This window comes from Eriocheir sinensis, chromosome 69 (assembly GCF_024679095.1).
Source record: "Eriocheir sinensis breed Jianghai 21 chromosome 69, ASM2467909v1, whole genome shotgun sequence".
NCBI lineage: Eukaryota > Metazoa > Arthropoda > Malacostraca > Decapoda > Varunidae > Eriocheir > Eriocheir sinensis.
The window spans coordinates 3,974,130-3,995,131 of NC_066577.1; the positions used below are offsets into that span (position 1 = coordinate 3,974,130).

Genomic DNA, 21,002 nt, shown 5'->3' on the forward strand with positions numbered 1-21,002 from the left:
ACTGGGCAGAGTTGTGGACCAGAGTCATTGCGGAACATCCATAGGCAATACCAGGGTCACTGACTTTGTTTTTGCCGATGATGCAGTAATCCTGGCGGAGTCGCTGGAGGTTTTGGTGATGGCTCTCGAGGCACTGCATGAGGAGGCGAAGCACTTGGGACTTCAGGTCTCCTGGGCCAAGACCAAGGTACAGGTGTTTGGAGGCTTGCTGGATGAAACAGTACAGTCTGTTCATGCGTGTGGCGAGGACGTTGAGATCTAAGAAAGTTTCACGTATTTTGGTAGCGTAGTTCATAACAACGGTGAGTCTCACCAGGAAGTCTTACGGCGGATTGGCCTGGCCCACGGTGTTGTGGACTCGCTCAACACGAGTATATGGCGTTGTCGATACCTGTGCAAAAGGACAAAGATCCGGATCCTCCAGTCCCTTGTGCTCCCTGTCTTACTCTATGGTTGTAGGACATGGACACTAAATGGTGATTTGGGGAGGCGGATTGATGCCTTTGGTAATAAATGTCTACGCAGAATCATGGGATATCGCTCGAATGACTTTGTATCAAACCGGCGACTACTCCGTGAGACTGATTGGACATTTATTTCCTGTATAGTCCGTCAGCGCCAACTCCGGCTATACGGGCACGTGGCACGTTACCCTGAAGCTGATCCTGCTCATCGGGTTGTATCTGTAAAAGACAATCCTGAGTGGAGGAGGCCAAGGGAACGCCCACGGAGTTCCTGGCTTGAGCAAGTCGATAGATCCTGCCGGAAGGTACTCGGGCTGGGAAGGGGGTCTGCATGGAGACTCGCCCGGAGAGACCCCCGGGCTTGGCGTCGTTGGGTGGGCAAAGCGACGCGCCCCCCGGCGTATGCCCCCACTGATTGATGATTGATTTCGTAGGAGTTTGGGACATTTCCAGGGGTAGTTTCATGACCCTGGTGGTAGTAGCCCTTCCTCTGTACCATGAACCGAAAAACACATATCTGACTCGACTTTCGTAGGAGTTTTGGGCATTTCCAGGGGTAGTTTCATGACCCTGGTGGTAGTGTAACCCCTCTTCTGTACCCTGAACCTAGAAAAACACTCATTAGAACCCGACTGATCACCTTTTCGGCCTTTGGAAATAATTGATGTGAGGGGCGGCAGCGTCTGAGAATACCGACCCTGGTTGAATGATTAATTAACTGACTGATTAAGTAACTGATTGACCGACTGATTGACTGATTGACTGATTTAGTATTTATATATTTTTCTTCCTCACTTTTGTATCTCTCTCTCTCTCTCTCTCTCTCTCTCTCTTTTATCTTGTCAGGAAAGTTCGCAGCTGATGCCAAACTGTTGACATCATCCGAATCTTATCTTGCAGCGTTGCAAGTCATCCGAGGCCTCTGTTCGTTGTAGCTCTTCTTCTTTTATGGATTGGTAACACTTGCGGCTGGTGGTGGTGGTGGTTTTCTTCTTTTTCTTCTTTTTTTTTCTTCTCCTTTTTCTTCTTCTCTTTCTTCTTTTTCTTCATCTTCTTTTTGCTCTTGTTCTTGTTCTTCATCTTATTCTTGTTCTTCTTTTTGTTCTTGTATTTCTTCTTCTATCTTCTTCGTCCTTCTGGTACTTTGATACTTCTTCTCTGCCATGAACATTAAAAGAACACTCATTAGAACCCGATTGATCTCCTTTTCGGCCTTTGGAATAGTCGATGAGAGAGGAAGCGTTTGGGGATACCGACCACTGTTCTGCCAGCCCCAACAGAAGGTACAGCAACTTGGCGCCACGTAAAATATCTAGGACGTTACGAAGGACTAAAAATGGAAGATGTAACATAGAGATAAAAGCGAGCGTCATGCATTTGTTGGCTCACAGAAGTTGAAGATGTAATGCACTTTAGAAGGTCCTATCACGCGTCGAACTCATTATGGATTCGGTGACACACAGAACTTGGAGATATCGCTGCATACTGCACTCTAGAAGGTCATGTCATGCGTCGAGCTGATAACAGAGGGACAACCCGCGATTAAACACGAAGAGGAAGATGTGACAGATACCAAGCGACCATTTTGTATTCAGCGACATACAAAAGTTGAAGATATATTCGTATAATTCACTCTGGAAAATCATATCATGCGCCGAACTGATAACAGATGAACGACCGATTTAACAGAGTGGCATTCCAGTACTTGTAGAGGTCTGGGCAGATGGAGAGACAGGTGGAGAGGAGGAGTTAGAGCCGGAGTGGAATGCAACACACTTAAACCAGAGAGAAGGAGAATATTTGGTTAAAGCAATATAAAACTCTTGCATTAGGAATTCGGTCAACATAGAGATAAGCTTGAGTACATAGAGATGAAAGAGTGAAGATACGGGTAAAACTTTTACATTAGGAAGTTGGATAGCACAGGTTGAGTAGAAAGAAATAAAAGATTTAGAATGCAAGTTGACCTCATATATATAAATATATATATAAATATATATAAATATATATATAAATATATATATATATATATATATATATATATATATATATATATTTTACGTGTACGCCTATAGCGCCGGTAGGCTCTCTTGAGGGGCCGGGATGGTAGTCGGCCCCAGCCCGTCATGGCGCAGGCAAGTGTTTATAGTGGCGCCATCTTCTCTATGTTAGGAATTGGGTCAGCATAGAGATAAACTTAAGTATATGAAGATGAAAGAGTGAAGATACAGATTTAACTCTTGCACTAGGAAGTTAGACAGCACAGGGTTAGGCTTTATTAGAAGGGAATGATAGAATGAACTACAGGTTAAACTCTTACATTAGGAAGTTCGACAACACAGAGAAGCTTGAGTAGAACTGTAGAAGGGGATGAAAGAGTGGACATACAGGTTAAATTCTTACACTAGGAAGTTGGACAGCACAGGGGTACGCTTGTGTAGAAGGGGAAGAAAGAGTGGTTAAATTCTTACAGTAGGAAGTTGGAAAACGCAGGAAGGTGTTGACTTTTCCTTTAAACTTATCAGTGTCAACAGGGGAAAATATCTAATCTGAAAGTTCATTCCACATTTTAATCATATTGGAGACAAACAAACGAGGATGTGCAGAGTTCGTTGAATTGTAATCTCGAGATCTGGCGACGCCAGTAAGTTAGGCTGAAATTGAGACGGTAACGCGTCGTGAAGAGGATGCTCAATACTCTTAACAAACTCAAGAAAACAAGGTCAAAGCACCAACCCAGTCGGCGATGAAAGTTGAATGTTGAGACTGGGTCGTAGAAACTTTATGAAGTAAAAAGAACGACCTAAAATTCTGAGATAAGATTGAGCTGCCGACACACGAACTGGACCACATCCCTCAAACAAGAGCAAAATGAAGGAAAGAAAAGACGATTGAACAAATATTGTCATCATTAAGAATAACCCTGAGTTGCCTTAACAGACCAACCTTCTGGGAAATTAGAGGAGTTTTCCTAATGTGATTCTCAAAGGTCAACTTGTAATCTTATGTGACTACGAGTAATTTTAAAGTTTCAAGAGGGGATTACTTGTTTGTCAATTGAGATTTTTTTTTTTTTACGTTGAGGCCTATAGCGCCGATAGGCTTTTTTTAGGGGCCCTGGTGGTCGGCTCAAGCAAGGATGAGAGACAAACTAAGGATACTTCAGTGAAACGTCATCAACTCAGCCATGACGTCATGTGTTCAATGACGTCACGGCGGTGACGCGCGCTGGAGACCCTCGCCAGAAAGAATCTTATTCGAATCTTGGTTTTACACATCATATATGAAGTATGGTGCTCTCTGAAACAGGTAATAGTTGTACAGGTAGTTTTAATATGATGTGGTATTAATATTAGACAAGAATTCTATAGATCTTTGGCAAAACACTGAGAGAAGGCGGGTGGTAGTGGTGGACCGATCGACACTTTTTACATATTGTTAAGCTGGTTAACAACTGCTAAAGCCATACCTAACTTCTGCTTGGATCTGTTCAGGTATTTTCCTTCATAAAGCCTGGGATATATTGTAACAACCCAGCACGGCACGTACAAAAAAAGGAGCACACCGATTGTGACTCCAGCCAAGTTCCACATCCTAACTCCATTTTTCCTCTTATTTCTCCATTTTGAGAGATTATTAAGGATTTGATGTACACATATGTTAATGTACATGCCTTATTTATACATTATAACCTAGAATTACCAATGTAAATAGTTATAACAAAAACATGTAAAAAATGATGTAGTTACTAGCTCAATTTTTCCTACCTGGTCCCTTTATTTCTCCATTAACAGTTCTTCTTAATGTTAGATACAAAGTTGAAAAGAAAAGTCCTTCATGTTTATTCATCCAAAAACTTTACATTTAATTTTTTTTTTTTTAAGAGGGATTATTAAGGTTTCTACTGTACTTATTCATTAACATATCACTCTTGTACATTCATCCGTAGGACGCATTATAGCCAATGCATTTCATGTCTCACCCATCCATTGCCTCATCTTACATTCCTCCATATGTCTACCTAACTTTTCTTTTCACGTCATTACACTTTTCCTGTATCTTTTTTGGTTCAGGTTTTAGTTCCAAATGACTATCATTAGGACTTGGTGTTAGTTCTCATTGATGATTACAATAACAAATTAAGCACAGAGAAAACCGTGACAATAAGACACAACTCCTCTCAGAATGGTTTATTATTTTTGTTGATTCCTCGTTATTTACTCTTGTTTTCACCTATTTCAGACAATACAAACCTTCCTTAATCTTTTATATGCCTTTACGTAGTTAAATACCCTCCTAAATAACGTAAAATAAGAAAAAGAACTGCACTGGAGCGATGTGGATCATACTGCTTACCTGGATCATTTTCCTGTTTTGGGAGAAAAAGGGAAGGTACAGCATCGGCCTTTAGTGATCTTGTTGCCTGTGGAGACTTGTTGATCAGCTTCCTCTTGATAATGTAGTGCTGTGTGTTGTCTGTCGCCTTGAAATGACTTGAACAAACTCTGGCAGTATCTGGATTTAACTTATCTTTACGACTTCACGCATGAATCCACTGCCTAACTAAGGACTTTGTCTTCGGAAAACGGAAGCTTTCCTAGCTTCTTACACCTGTTATTGTTATCACAGCCGTAAACAGCACACCTTGTCATTGTTCACTGCAAGAAACTTCAATCCAGTGACGTCTCTGTTTACATGTGACGTCACGAGCGCGGTGCATTGTGGGAAAAACAAGTGCTTAGCGATTTATCCTAATATGTCTCTCATCCTTGGGCTCAAGCCCGTTATGGTGCAGGCAAGCGTTTATAGTGGCGCCATCTATTCTTGGCTCATGCTTCCCCCTGGACCTCATTATTGATTCACTTGGACAGTTCTTCTATAGCCCGGGTTGATAGGTGGTCTTCAGGACAGCATGTGGGTAGTCTTAGGCCACTCGGCGGATTCGAACCCGCATCGTCCAGAACCCAGCGAACGCGGGACCCTCACGCTAACCACTCAGCCACCGTCTTGCCTTGAGCTACTAAATATGATGATGTTAGTCTTGGCAGGATTTAATTTCATGTCCCAATGCTGACACCTCCGCGATGCAGTGGTTAGCGCACCTAACTACGAATATGCGGGCCTTGACTCGAATCCCGTCCTGAACAGACGGAGTGCAGTCCACCCAGCTGTTCATCCTTTCGCGACGGAGGATAGATATGTACCTGGGGAAACCTGGGGGAGGTACACTGTGGTAACCCGGATGTCACACTGGCCCTGTGTCCCGGGATGATGGGTTCTCTTTTACCACATGCTTAGAGGATCAACGGGACGGAGATGGGCACCGCCGCCACGTGCAGCTGTAGAGTATGCTCCCAACTTTACCTTTTTTTTTTATCAACGTTAACACCTAGAAAAAAATAAATCAGTCGAGTGGTCACACGAGACCTACTTTGAAGATTAGGAATAGTGCAGGATAAAGAAGTACTGTCGGCATAGGGCCGAGGAAATGCCGCACCTCCTGTCACTAATATAGAAGATAAAGAGAAGCGGACCGAGAACACTGCCCTGAGGAAGAGGATGATGAAGAAGAAAAGAAGGTGATGTTGATAAAGAAGAGGAGGTAGAAGAAAAAGAAGAAGAAGAAGGAGGAGAAACAGCTGAAGATGAAGAAGAAGCAAAAGAAGGTGAAGTTGACTTAATAAAGCTACTAATATACCCATCAAGGGCAAAGAGCAAACGCAGCAACAACAAACTCCTCCGACAAAAGAAAAAAAGAGAGGTCAGTTTCGGGTGGAGAGGTGTGTTGATGCTCCTCTCTTCAAAGAGATCAAGTCGTAGACAGGAGGAAATACAGACGAAGGAAGGCTGTTCCAGTTTATCAGCGGGAAGGATGAAAGAATGAACATGCTGGGGAACTCTTGCATAAGGGATTTGGATAGAATAGGGATGAACAAGAGTATAGTCGTGTGCAGTGGGGCGGTGGGAGAGCGGGAGGTATGCAGTATTTAAGTTGAGAAGGGCAGTCAACGGGAAAATATCGATAGAAGATAGAGAGACAAAACTGCGGCGGAATTTAAGAGGCGCAAGACTACTAGTACGAGGAGGAGAGTTGATGAGACGAAGAGCTCTGTCTAGCAGAGCTGTGTGTGTGGAGTCCCTCATACGTGAAATGCATACTCCAAACGAGGGCGGACAAGGCATGTATATGGGCAGAACATGGGAGGGGAAAAAGAACTGCCGGAGACGATACAGAACGCCCAACCTCGAGGAAGCTGATTTAGCGAATCAAAATGCAGAGTCGAATGGAGAGGAGAAATCTAAATAAACAAGTCTAGTCTCCGACCTAGCCTTCAGAGAACTTTGAACCCGGTGCTCCAAGGTCAAGAGTGCATCACAGGTACCCACTTTTTTCTAAGACCACATTGGGTAACTGGTAACTAGTTATTTGAATTCAAGAAATGGGAGAGATGTTTTGCAAGTAGTCACCCCAACACTTTTGGTAGGACTGGAGTGATGGATACTGGCTGGTAGGCTCTGAGGGAGGTGGCAGCTGGGGATCCTTTAGGGCAGGGGTTCCCAACCTGGGGTACATTTACCCCCAGCGGTACATTTGCACTTCTCAGGGGGTACATTGGGTCCGAGAGAATAACCACTACTTTACAATACATGGTGTAGTAATCTGCATTCAAATTGCACAATGTCGGTTTTTTTTTCAATTTCCTCATTTTAGTAAGCAAAACTGTTATTCAAATTATATCATCAGTCCACACGTACAGATTTCGTTATAAAATAATATCAAAATATTACAATTTCATCGTTTTTTATCCTAAATTTTTAGGGGTAGACGGGAACCTATAAAAATGCCCAAGGGGTACAGAGGAACAAAAAGGTTGGGAACGCCTGCTTTAGGGGTAGGTGTAACATTTGCAGCACGCCAGCAAGCAGAAAAGCTTCTTTTTCTAATTAATATGCGAAAAATAACTGCTAATTTAGGGGATAAAATATTGGCAACACTTTATAAAAAATATAATAGACTTTGAGGATCCATACTTCCTTAGGATTTGAGGTCAAGCAACAACTTGTGAAGCTCCGAAGACTTAATTGTAAATGATGTTAGGGAAGGTTGGCGAAAACTCTTGTGAGGAGGAACAACCTTCCCATTACTCCGGTTTCTCTGATAGGTTAGAGGCAAATATCCCGTCTGGTTTACTGACAGGACCAGCGAAACCCACCAGTTATTAGACGACCAGACCTCAACGCAGCCCACGATTTATGATCTTGTGTGGCATCAATGAGGATATATTACTGAGTTTATCTTTCTGAGTCCTGATCAGAGCAGACCGATAAGGCTCATCAGTTATGAACATGTGTTCTGGTAATGAGGATTATCTCTCTGAGCAATGACCAAACAGACCAGACCTCAAACCAGCCCACCAGTTATGAGCTTGTGTTGTAACCACTGAGGATATCTCTGAGTAACGACCAAACAGAGCAGACCAATAAAGTCCACCAGTTATGAGCCTGTGTGGCACCAATGAGGATATCTCTGAGTAACGACCAAACAGAGCAGACCGATAAAGTCCACCAGTTATGAGCCTGTGTGGCACCAATGAGGATATCTCTGAGTCACGACCAAACAGAGCAGACCATTAAAGTCCACTAGTAATGAGCGTGTGTGGTACCGATGAGGATATCTCTGAGTCACGACCAAACATAGCAGACCATTAATGTCCACTAGTTATGAGCGTGTGTGGTACCGATGAGGATATCTCTGAGTCACGACCAAACAGAGCAGACCATTAAAGTCCACTAGTAATGAGCGTGTGTGGTACTGATGAGGATATCTCTCAGTCACGACCAAACAGAGCAATTATGAAGTCCACCAGTTATGAGCTTGTGTTGTAACCAATGAGTATATCTCTGAGTTCTCACCAAATAGAGCAGACCATTAAAGCCCATCACTTACGAGCTTGTGCTGTGCCAATGAGGCTATCTTTCTAAGCACATCTTGCTCAGCCATGACCAGACAGACCAGACCTCAACGCAGCACAGTAGCTATGAGCTTCCGTTGTATCAAGAGGGATGTCTTTCAAGCGGTTGGCATGATGCCTCTGCAGCCCTATAGACCCGCTCTGCAGTTCTACGAGCATGACAGTAGGTCTCCCAAGTAACACCTAAACGCGTGGGGGTCCAGGCTCCGTATTCTCAAACGCTTTCGGTTCTCATATCAACAATTTCCCAAGGCCACAAAAGAGATTAGTTGGGTTCTCAAGAACGTTTCTTCACGTTCATGGTGCAGAAGCCTTGTCAAACTATTACTAGGCTACTAACACTACCCATGCAAACACAGAACCTTTACGAGAGCCTTGTCAAATGCGAATGGGTCAGCCCGGAAATGTTGAGAATACAACGTGATTTCAAAACACTGTGAAGAGCTCTGAAGGCACGGCTAACCACAGCAGGTTTATGAGCAGAAAGGAGGGAGAGAGGAGAGGAGCAGTACTAAGGTGAAAGGCCAGGTAAAGGAGGTCACAAAAGAAAGGTCAGACACAGCGGGAAGGATATTCAAGAAACGTGGAAATGGTTGTGTTTGATTTATTTGTTGGAACCATAAGACTAACAAAATCATCCGGTCAATAATAATAATAGTAATAATAATAATAATAATAATAATAATAATAATAATAATAATAATAATAACAATAATTATAATAATGATATATAATAATAATGATAATGATAATAATTGAAACGTTGCTATTTAAGGATTATAAATATTCGGAGGGACTATGTACATTTCTACACACACACACACACACACACACACACACACACATGATCAACATAAGATGAGAACACCTTCTTCTTCGTCTTCTTCTTCTTCTTCTTCTTCTTCTTCTTTTTTTTCTTCTTCTTCTTCTTCATTTTCTTCTTTCATTGTTCTTTCTTTTATTTTAGAGTTTACGACGCAGTTCTCAAATTTCTTCCGCAGAAATGATAATGATAGTGACAATAATAACAACAATAACAACTGATAATAATGATGATAATAATAATAATAATAATAGTAATAATAATAATAATAATAATAATAATAATAATAATAATAATAATAATAATAATGAAAATAGTAATAATAATAATGAAAATATACGCTGAACATACATACAATAGGAGAGAGAGAGAGAGAGAGAGAGAGAGAGAGAGAGAGAGAGAGAGAGAGAGAGAGAGAGAGAGAGAGAGAGAGAGAGAGAGAGAGAAAGTTAGCCAGTCAGTCATTCAGTCACTCATTCATTCAGTCATCCACCCAATCACTCAGCCAGTCAGCCAGTACATCACTCAGCCATCCAGTCAGTCAGGTCATCCATCCATCCATCCAGCCAGTCATCCAAACGGTCACTTAACAAATAGCTAGTCAGTCACTCAGCCAGTCAGTCAGTCACGCAGTCAGTCAGTCATCCAGTCAGTCAGTCAGCCTGCCAGTCAGTCATCCATCCACATAGCCGCTCTTCAACACCTCAGCCAGTCATCCAGTCAAACAGTCACTCAACAAGCTACCCATCCATTTATCCAGTCATCCTCCTAACCATTCTTAAGCAGTTCATCCAGTCATCCATCCAGTCATCCTCGTAGTGCTCAGCCGCTCATTTGAAACACAGCAGGCTCTTGACCTTGAGGTAGTACACGCCGCCTGCAATGAGGGCCACGCCAGCGAGGGACCCGATGACAATACCAGCAATAGCGCCGCCAGAGAGGCCCTCTGGGTGGGGGAGACGGTGCTTGGTTAGTCAGGTTGGGCTTGATCAGGCTAGGATAGGTGAGGTTAGGTGAAGCTAGGTTAAATTAGGTTAGGTTAGAGGTTAGGTCTGGCTAGGTTAGTTAAGTCTGGTTAGGTTAAGTTAGGTCTGGGTGGGGGAGACGGTGCTTGGTTAGTCAGGTTGGGCTTGATCAGGCTAGGATAGGTGAGGTTAGGTGAAGCTAGGTTAGGCTAGGTTAAATTAGGTTAGGTTAGAGGTTAGGTCTGGCTAGGTTAGTTAAGTCTGGTTAGATTAAGTTAGGTCAGGTTAGGTTAGGTTAGGTTAGGTCAGGTTAGGTTAGGTCAGGCTGGGTTAGGTCAGGTTAGGTTAGAGGTTAGGTCTGGTTAAGTTAGTTAAGTCTGGTTTGGTTAAGTTAGGTTAGGTTAGGTTAGGTCAGATCAGGTTAGGTCAGGCTAGGTTAGGTCAGGTTAGGCTAGGCTAAATTAGGTTAGTTCAGGTTAGGTTAGAGGTTAGGTCTGGTTAGGTTAAAGTCTGGTTAGGTTAAGTTAGGTCAGGTTAGGTTAGGTCAGGTTAGGCTAGGTTCAATTAGGTTAGTTCAGGTTAGGTTAGAGGTTAGGTCTGGTTAGGTTAGTTAAGTCTGGTTAGGTTGTTAGGTCAGGTCAGGTTAGGTCAGGTTGGGGAAATTCAGGTTACGTTAGGTTAGATCAGGCTAGGCTAGGTCAGGTTAGGTTAAGTCAGGTTAGGTTAAGTTAGGTCAGATTGGTGTAGGTCAGGTTACGTTAGATAAGGCTAGGTTAGATCAGGCTAGGTTAGATCAGGTTAGGATCAGGCTAGGCTATGCCAGGCTAGGTCAGGTTACGTTAGGATAGGTTTGATAAGATTTAAGAGCGTGTGTGTGTGTGTGTTTGGCGGGGTAAGGGGATGTTTGTGTGTGGAGGGGGGTGGGGGACAGACTGTGTTGGCTTTGGTTAGGTTAGGAGAGGGAATGTGTGTTTGGTTAAGTTAGAAGAGACAAAGTGTGTGTGTGTGTGTGTGTGTGTGTGTGTGTGTGTGTAGGTGAAATTGCACATCATTATTAAAATATCAATTAGGCAGTCAACGAGTCACTCAATCAATCATTCAGTCACTCAATCAGTCAGTCAAAACTTGCCATTGTCTGGGTCTGGTTCTTCCGTGATGGGACCTAAAGAGAGTGAGAGAGAGTTATTACCATTAGTGTGTGTGTGTGAGAGAGAGAGAGAGAGAGAGAGAGAGAGAGAGAGAGAGAGAGAGAGAGAGAGAGAGAGAGAGAGAGAGAGAGAGTTACCATTAGTGAGAGAGAGAGAGAGAGAGAGAGAGAGAGAGAGAGAGAGAGAGAGAGAGAGAGAGAGAGAGAGAGAGAGAGAGAGAGAGAGAGAGAGAGAGAGAGAGAGAGAGAGAGAGAGAGAGAGAGAGAGAGAGACGAGACGAGACGAGACGAGACGAGACGAGACGAGACGAGAAAGAAAGAAAAATGAAAGAAAAGAAGAGAAAAGAAAAAGAAAGAATGAAAAAGGGAAAGAAATAACGAGAGTAATGAAGGACGAATGAAAAAAATATAGAGAAAGAAGGAAGGAAAAAAGAATGAAAGAAGGAAAGAATGACAGAAGGAAGGAAAGAAATTAAGGAAGAAAGAAAAACAAAAAAATGAAGGACGAAAGAAAGAATGAAACATATAACCAAATAACCAAACTAAACCTAAACTGGGTATCGGGCTTTTTTTTAACATTAACCTTTTTTTTATGCCCCTGAACTGACTCCTCTGCTGTAAAAAACAAAAACAAACAAACAAAAAAACAAAACAAGTCAAAAACATAAAACAAATCACGTATTCCTCACCGCCCGTGGATGGCTCGCTGCTCATGTCGTCTGAGGTCATGTCGTCTGAGGTCATGTCGGAGCTGACCGTGATGTCCGTGGTGTTCTCCCCTTCAGCGAAAAGGTTCACGTCCGCGTAATCATCATACGTGTCGTCGCTCCCACCAAAGCTCGGCAACCCTGCTAGGCTTCCAAGGGGCGGGAGCTGTGTGGGGACGAAGGGTTAGGAGTGTCAGCTAAGGTCATGTTGAATTAGGTTAGGTTACATTAGGTTAGGTTGGGTTAAGTTAGGTTGGGTTAGGTCAGTCTAGGTTAGGTTAGTCTAGGTTAGGTTAGTTTAGGTTGTGCTGAGTTTGGAAAGGTTAGGGAAGGTTATGTTAGATTAGGTCAGGTTAGGTTAGGTTGGGTTAGGTCAGGCTAGGTTAGGTTAGTTTAGGTTGTGCTGAGTTTGGAAAGGTTAGGGAAGGTTACATTAGGTTCGGTTGGATTAAGTTAGGTTGGGTTAGGTCAGTCTTGGTTAGATTAGTTTAGGTTGTGCTGAGTTTGGAAAGGTTAGGGAAGGTTATGTTAGATTAGGTCAGGTCAGGTTAGGTTGGGTTTGGTCAGGCTAGGTTAGGTGAGGTTAGTTTAAGTTGCGCTGAGTTTGGAAAGGTTAGGGAAGGTTACATTAGGGTTAGGTTGGGTTAGGTCAGTCTAGGTTAGGTTAGTTTAGGTTGTGCCGAGTTTGGAATGGTTAGGGAAGGTTATGTTAGTTTAGGTCAGGTCAGGTTAGGTTGGGTTAGGTCAGGCTAGGTTAGGTTAAGTTAGTTTAGGTTGTGCTGTGTTTGGAGAGGTTAGGGAAGGTTATGTTAGATTAGATCAGGTCAGGTTAGGTTAGGTTAGTTTATGCTAGGTTAGGATCGTCAGAAGTTTAGAATGGTTAGGGAAGGTTAGGGAAGATTAGGTTAGGCTAGGTTAGGTTTGGTCAGGTGTTTAGAAAGGTTAGGGAAGGTTAGGGAAGATCAGGTTAGGCTAGGTTAGGTTTGGTCAGGTATTTAGAAAGGTTAGGGAAGGTTAGGTTAGGCTGGGTTAGGTTTGGTCAGGTGTTTAGAAAGGTTACGGACGGTTAGGGAAGATTAGGTTAGGCTAGGTTAGGTTTGGTCAGAAGTTTAGAATGGTTAGGGAAGGTTAGGGAAGATTAGGTTAGGCTAGGTTAGGTCAGGTCAGGTTAGGCTAGGCTAGGTCAGGTTAGGTTAGGGCTAGGTTAGTTAAGGTTAGAGTGTATGGGCAGACAGTGACCATTTACATCCACACAAAGTTAGTCAAACGAACCTCTTGTCCAAAACCTACTTATGAATATATAGTTTTACGAAGAATCAGAATTCACTGGTCTTCCTAAAGCTGATTTCAATTTCGAATGATGGACTAACACCAGATTGTGTCCTGGTCTTCGTCAACACTACTGTGGCAGCTTTGTCGTTTCTGAGCCGTTTTTCAAGGCGTGGTGAGTTGGTTTTGTTGATTTCTCTATATAACTTTTTACGACTGAGTTTCTAATGTGTCGACTGAACTCTGAAAACCCAACACTTCTGACCAACAACATCGTCCAAAAAACGGAAGTAAAAAGTCAAACTAGCCACAGGACTCTTCATAAATACTAATAATAATACAACCACTAGTTACCAAGGCCACCAGAGAGTTGAGTCGGGTTCTCATGAGTGTTGTTCACGATCATGGTACAGAAGCGTTGTCATACTACCACCAGGCTCATAGCACTACTAACTAAATACTACTAACACAACCTCTATCGAAGCCTTGTCAAATGTGTGCGGATGTGTAAGCCCAGAAATGTTTGAGGATATGGGAGTGAGGCGCGTATTCAACGGGGAGTATACGACAGGAGGTGCGTTGCTTCACTCACCCGCCACCTACAACCCAATGGTCCTTCCGAGCAAGCCCCCACGCAGTTACCCTTCCCATTCTAAGCCACTCCCCAGTCATGTTACGTGGGCGTTCCCTTGGTCTCCTCCACTCTTTTTTTTTTTTACGTCTTGGCCTATTGCGCCGGTAGGCTTCTTCCCGGTGGATCATGATGGTCGGTCCAAGGCTTCTTCCTGGTGGGGCCTGATGGTCGGCCCAGCCCGTTCTGGCGCAGGCGAGTGTTTTATAGTGGCGCCATCTTGCATGGGGTTGTCTCGTACAAACAGCCCTGTGGGCAGGATCGACGTCCGGGAGCCGCACCATGTGCCCATTTAGCCGGAGTTGGCGTTTATGGACTAAGCTGGTAGCAGGCCTCGATTCAGTTTCACGGAGTAGTCGCTGGTTCGACACGAAGTCATTCCAGCGATATCCCATGAATGTGCGAAGGCGCTTGGTGCCAAAGGCATCGACACGAATCTCCAAGTCACTGTTCATTGTCCATGTCTCACAGTCATACAGTAAGGCAGGGAGCACAAGCGACTTAAATATTCGAATCTTTGTCCGCCTGCATAGATATCAACAACGCCATATACTCGTGTTGAGCGAGTCCATAACACCGTGGGTCAGGCCAATCCGTCGAGTGATTTCCTGGTGAGACCCACCATTGTTATGCACTACGCTATCAAAGCTTGTGAAGCTTTTGGTGACCTCGACTTCCTCACCACATACATGGACAAACTGAACTGTGTCATGCAGCATGCCTCCAAATGACTGGACCTTGGTGTTGGCCCAGGAGACCTTCAGTCCCAGAGGTTTCGCCTCCTCATGAAGCACTTCGAAAGCCAACACCAGGACCTCCAGCGATTCCGCGAGGAGTGCATAATCATCAGCAAACACAAGGTTAGTGACCTTGATGTTGCCAACAGACGCTACGCAACCACTTTGATCAGCAGGTCTGCCTAACACCCAGTCCATGCAAGTGTTGAACAGTGATGGAGTAAGGATGCACCCCTTCCTCATTCCAGAATTAACAGGGAAGAAGCCGGAGACGCCTTCCCCACACTTCACAACACATTCAGTCACAGAGTAAAGCCCAGTCATCAGATCAATATTCCTTGCAGGAATCCCACGGATCCCCAGAATGTTCCAGAGTGCCTCACGATGCACTGAGTCAAAAGCCTTCTTGAGATTGACATAGGCTGTGAGCAACCCGTGCTGAAATCACGTCGGTGTTCCACAAGGACGTGAAGTGCTAGGATCCGGTCAGATGTTGACTTGCCGGGCGTCAACCCGGATTGCTCAGATGAATTCGCATCAGCAGCAGATGAGCGAGCAGCTTGCCCGGCACGCTGAGCAGTGTAATGCCGAGTGGGGCTTGGGATGAAAAGGGTAGCCGCGTGGAGGCTTGTTTGCTTGTGGAGGGTGAGTGAAGCAACGCACCCCCGGTCGTGTGCCTCCCGTTAGTTAGTTATATCTTTGCTCTGGCTGCCTGGTACTTACCGCCGCCACCGTCGCCATCGCCGCCGCCAAGAACATCAAAACATAGAGTGTCTTCATGATGGCTGGCCGGTTGTTCCTATGGAGAGAGAGAGAGAGAGAGAGAGAGATTGATTAATTAATTGTGGCTAGGTTCAAATACTACTACTACTGCTATTACTACTACTACTACTACTACTACTACTACAATTACTACTACTACAATTACTACTACTACTGCTACTACTGCTACTACTACTACTACTACTGCTGCTGGTGCTGCTGTAACTTGAGCGCTTAAAAAGATATAATGTATAGCTAGAGATTCAAATGTAAATGCAGACTAAAGAAGAAAAAAATAATAGTAATAATAATAATAATAATAATAATAATAATAATAATAATAATAATAATAATAATAATAGCAATAATAATAGCAATAATAATAATGATAATAACTATATTAATAATGATGATCATAATAATAATAATAATAATAATAATAATAATAATAATAATAATAATAATTGTAATAATGATAATAATTATAATAATAATAATAATAATAATAATAATAATAATGATAACAATAATAATGATAATAATAGTAATAATGATAATAATAGTAATAATGATGATAATGATAATAATAATAATAATAATAATAATAATAATAATAATAATAATATTAATAATAATAATAATAATAATAATAATAACGATAATAATAATAATAATGACTATTTATTTATTTACTTCTGAGGACTTTGGGAAATCTAATAATATAGGTAAATATATGATGTGTGTGTGTGTGTGTTTGTGTGTGTATGTGTGCATTGTCGTAAAAAGAGATCGCTTTCCTACGGTCTAGCGTCTCATATCGCTTATAGTGTGTGGTGCAGGCAAATAAAACACACACACACACACACACACACACACATACACACACAGCCCTCTTGGACAGAGTGGAGGCTCTGTCTCATCAACTCCCGTCCTCTTAATGACAGTCTTCCACCTTTCAAACTCCGCCGCAGAGCTTTCTCTCTATCCTTCAGCGAAATTTTCATGCTGAGTGCTCTTCTGAACTTGATAGCTGCATGCCTTCCCCTTCCCCCTTCCGCGGCCCCGCTGCACACGACTTTTTACTCCAATCAATCAATAGAAACATGTGCCGGGATGCGCGTCGCCTCGCCCCATCTCCCCTCCGCCGCCAAACCAGGGGGTTCCTCCGGGCATGTGTCCCTGTAGGTCCCCTTCCTTCCCAAGTACCCCGCGACAAGATCAATAGACCACGAGCTCTGTGGGCGTCTCCTCTGCCTGCTCCAAGCGGGGTTGTCTCTCACAGCAACATCTCTGTGGGCAGGGTCGGCTTCTGGTCAGCGAGCTGAACGGAGTTGGCGTTTTTGGACTATGCTGGTAACAGGCCTCGAAGCAGTCTCACGGAGTAGTCGCCGGTGTGACTCAAAGTTATCCCAGCGATATCCCAAGATTCTGCGTAGACACTTATTACCAAAGACACCAATCCGCCTCTCGATGCCGCTGTTCGGTGTCCATGTCTCACAGCCACAGAGTATGGCAGTTTCCTTGTCTCACAGCCACAGAGTAAGACAGTGTCCATGTCTCACAGCCACAGAGTATGGCAGTTTCCTTGTCTCACAGCCACAGAGTAAGACAGTGTCCATGTCTCACAGCCACAGAGTAAGACAGTGTCCATGTCTCACAGCCACAGAGTATGGCAGTTTCCTTGTCTCACAGCCACAGAGTAAGACAGTGTCCATGTCTCACAGCCACAGAGTAAGACAGTGTCCATGTCTCACAGCCTTTCCTTGTCTCACAGCCACAGAGTAAGACAGTGTCCATGTCTCACAGCCACAGAGTAAGACAGTGTCCATGTCTCACAGCCACAGAGTAAGACAGTGTCCATGTCTCACAGCCACAGAGTAAGACAGTGTCCATGCCTCACAGCCACAGAGTAAGACAGTGTCCATGTCTCACAGCCACAGAGTAAGACAGTGTCCATGCCTCACAGCCACAGAGTAAGACAGTGTCCATGTCTCACAGCCACAGAGTAAGACAGTGTCCATGTCTCACAGCCACAGAGTTAGACAGTGTCCATGTCTCACAGCCACAGAGTAAGACAGTGTCCATGCCTCACAGCCACAGAGTAAGACAGTGTCCATGTCTCACAGCCACAGAGTAAGACAGTGTCCATGCCTCACAGCCACAGAGTAAGACAGTGTCCATGCCTCACAGCCACAGAGTAAGACAGTGTCCATGCCTCACAGCCAGAGTAAGACAGTGTCCATGTCTCACAGCCACAGAGTAAGACAGTGTCCATGTCTCACAGCCAGAGTAAGACAGTGTCCATGTCTCACAGCCACAGAGTAAGACGGTGTCCATGTCTCACAGCCACAGAGTAGGACAGGGAGCACAAACGACTTGAAGATCTGGATCTTTGTCCTTCTATGCAGGTATCGACTGCGCCATATACTCGTGCTAAGTAAGTCCATAACACCGTGGGCCAAGCCAATCCGCCGTATGACTTCCTGGCCACATCCAACGTTGTTCTGAAGTACGCTACCAAGGTATGTGAAATGTCCTCGCCACACACATGCACAGACTGTACTCTAGTTCTACCTCTAGTTTCTACTTCTCTTGCTCACCCCTATTTTGTCCTAATCCTTTTTGCAAGAGTTAACCAGCATCTATATTCTGTCATCCCTTTGGCTGCTAAACTCTGGAACAGCCTTCTTTTGTCTGTATTTCCTCCTGCCTATGACCTGAACACTTTCAAGACGGGAGTATCAGGACACCTTTCCACCTGAAACTGTCCTCTCTTCTGACCTATCCGGTTTGCTTTTGCGGGAGCAGCGCTTAGCTAGCTTTCTATGTTTTGTAATTTTGCCCTTTAAGTTGCTTTCGTTACTGTAAACACACACCCACGCCCACACACACACACACACACACACACACACACACACACACACACACACACTCTGGCTGGCTGGCGATCGCGATTCCAGCACGTGATCGAGCCCAAACAAGACAAAGGGAGATAGCAACACTTACTCTTTGAATGGCGTGTCGTGTGCCGAGGGTGGGAGGGAAGCGCAGACTGAGGTGGCAGGGCGTGTGTGTCCAGTTAAAAGCAGCCCTCACCCTTTATCTTCAAACCTGCTATCACCTTTGTAAGCCGTGACGTCAGGGAGATTACAGCTACAGGCTTTCATTTCGTCACACAAAGTAATGAGTGTGCATGTGTGTGTGTGTGTGTGTGTGTTTGTGTGTGTGTGTGTGTGTGTGTGTGTGTGTGTGTGTGTGTGTGTGTGTGTGTGTGTGTGTGTGTGTTTGTGTGTGTGTGGGGGGGGGGGGGGGGCAGGGTCAAACCAGTGCATTTAATTCCTCGGTCAATCCATCAACAGGAATCATTACAACATTATGAAAGAGGTGACAGCTTAGATTATAGATAGAGGTTTAATTTCGTCACGGGGTAATGAGTGTGTAGGTATGTGTGTGTGTGTGTGTGTGTGTGTGTGTGTGTGTGTTGGGGGAAGGATGTGGCAAAAGCCAAACTAGTCATTCAAATAATCTCAATCATTTTAGGGTTTACACACTCACATTTGACAAGGCTTTCGTGGAAGTTGTGGGTATTTCCATGAGCAGTTTTTATGAGCCTGGGAATTGTCTGACAAGGCTTTGGTAGAGGTTGTGTTAGGTGAATTTCCATGAGCAGTTTTTATGAGCCTGGGAATTGTCTGACAAGGCTTTGGTAGAGGTTGTGTTAGGTGAATTTCCATGAGCAGTTTTTATGAGCCTGGGAATTGTCTGACAAGGCTTTGGTAGAGGTTGTGTTAGGTGTATTTCCATGAGCAGTTTTTATGAGCCTGGGAATTGTCTGACAAGGCTTTGGTAGAGGTTGTGTTAGATGTATTTCCATGAGCAGTTTTTATGAGCCTGGGAATTGTCTGACAAGGCTTTGGTAGAGGTTGTGTTAGTTGTATTACCATGGGAAGTTTTTATGAGCCTGGGAATTGTCTGACAAGGCTTTGGTAGAGGTTGTGTTAGGTGTATTTCCATGAGCAGTTTTTATGAGCCTGGGAATTGTCTGACAAGGCTTTGGTAGAGGTTGTGTTAGATGTATTTCCATGAGCAGTTTTTATGAGCCTGGGAATTGTCTGACAAGGCTTATGAGCAGTTTTTATGAGCCTGGGAATTGTCTGACAAGGCTTTGGTAGAGGTTGTGTTAGATGTATTTCCATGAGCAGTTTTTATGAGCCTGGGAATTGTCTGACAAGGCTTTGGTAGAGGTTGTGTTAGTTGTATTACCATGGGTAGTTTTTATGAGCCTGGTGATTGTTTGACAAGACTTTGGTAGAGGTTGTGTTAGTTGTATTACCATGGGTAGTTTTTATGAGCCTGGGGATTGTTTGACAAGACTTTGGTAGAGGTTGTGTTAGTTGTATTTCCATTGGTAGTTTTTATGGGCCTGGGGATTGTTTGATAAGGCTTTGGCAGAGGTCGTGTTAGTAGTATTTCGATGGTAGTGTTATGAGCCTGGTGATGGTTTGACAAGGCTTTGGCAGTGGTCGTATTAGTGGTATTTTCATGGGTAGTGTTATGAGCCTGGTGATGGTTTGATAAGGCTTTGGTAGAGGTTGTGTTAGTAGTGTTTCCATGGCTAGTGTTATGAGCCTGGTGATGGTTTGACAAGGCTTTGGCAGTGGTCGTGTTAGTGGTATTTTCATGGGTAGTGTTATGAGCCTGGTAATAGTTTGACAAGGCTTTGGCAGTGGTCGTGTTAGTGTTATTTTCATGGGTAGTGTTATGAGCCTGGTGATGGTTTAACAAGGCTTTGGCAGTGGTCGTGTTAGTGGTATTTTCATGGGTAGTGTTATGAGCCTGGTGATGGTTTGGTAAGGCTTTGGTAGAGGTTGTGTTAGTAGTGTTTCCATGGCTAGTGTTATGAGCCTGGTAATAGTTTGACAAGGCTTTGGCAGAGGTCGTGTTAGTAGTATTTCCATGGCTTGTGATAAAATGGCCCTTAGTAGCTCGGCCCACGCAGCAACAGAAAGTATTGCAACATAGTCAAATGGTTGAAAGCTCCGTGCGGGGTCTTGCGTTAGGAGGTGGGGCAAAACGCTTTCCGATAAGGGAGTTTGACAGCGATACAAAAATAGGTTTGGGGAAATTCCAATGTCGATATTGTTAAGGGGAAGACACCCATCGTCTGATTTTTTTTAATGTATTAGTCTCTCTCTCTCTCTCTCTCTCTCTCTCTCTCTCCCCCCCCCCCCCCCCACACACACACAGCCTAATCATACACCCTTACACTCTTTCGTCTAGTTTTTCTAAACTGTGAATGTTTTTATTTGAGACTTTTCAAGGCGTGGCTAGTTGGTTTTGTTGTTTTTTATATATATTTTTCACGGGTGAGTTTGCAATGTGTCTACTGAACTACGTCCCAATGATGGAATTAGAACCCAACCTGGCCGCAGAACACTTTAAATAATACAATACTAAGGTTGGTATTATAAGACACTTGCACTTCTCACATCAGCTGTTTCTAAAGGTCAAAGAGGGGGTCAGT

At 43.9% G+C, this 21,002-nt stretch overlaps 1 protein-coding gene and 2 long non-coding RNA genes across 3 annotated transcripts; 2 read left to right on the top strand and 1 right to left on the bottom strand.

The window, feature by feature from the left end:
• Positions 1-9,025: 9,025 nt before the first annotated feature.
• On the bottom strand, positions 9,026-18,575 carry LOC126988407 (uncharacterized). Its single transcript, XM_050846466.1, has 5 exons — positions 18,485-18,575; positions 15,440-15,515; positions 12,062-12,245; positions 11,355-11,387; positions 9,026-10,206 (listed from the first exon to the last, which is right to left on the bottom strand). The coding sequence occupies exons 2-5, from the start codon at positions 15,494-15,496 to the stop codon at positions 10,091-10,093; spliced, it is 390 nt and encodes a 129-aa protein (XP_050702423.1). The 5' UTR covers positions 15,497-15,515; positions 18,485-18,575; the 3' UTR covers positions 9,026-10,090.
• LOC126988408 (uncharacterized) lies at positions 10,204-11,259 on the top strand. Its single transcript, XR_007741909.1, has 2 exons — positions 10,204-10,349; positions 10,505-11,259. It is a non-coding gene; the product is annotated as an uncharacterized LOC126988408 (long non-coding RNA).
• Positions 18,576-18,795: 220 nt separating the features above from the next.
• LOC126988305 (uncharacterized) lies at positions 18,796-20,692 on the top strand. The gene is made up of 3 exons (XR_007741824.1): positions 18,796-19,400; positions 19,653-19,722; positions 19,793-20,692. It is a non-coding gene; the product is annotated as an uncharacterized LOC126988305 (long non-coding RNA).
• Positions 20,693-21,002: the final 310 nt, after the last annotated feature.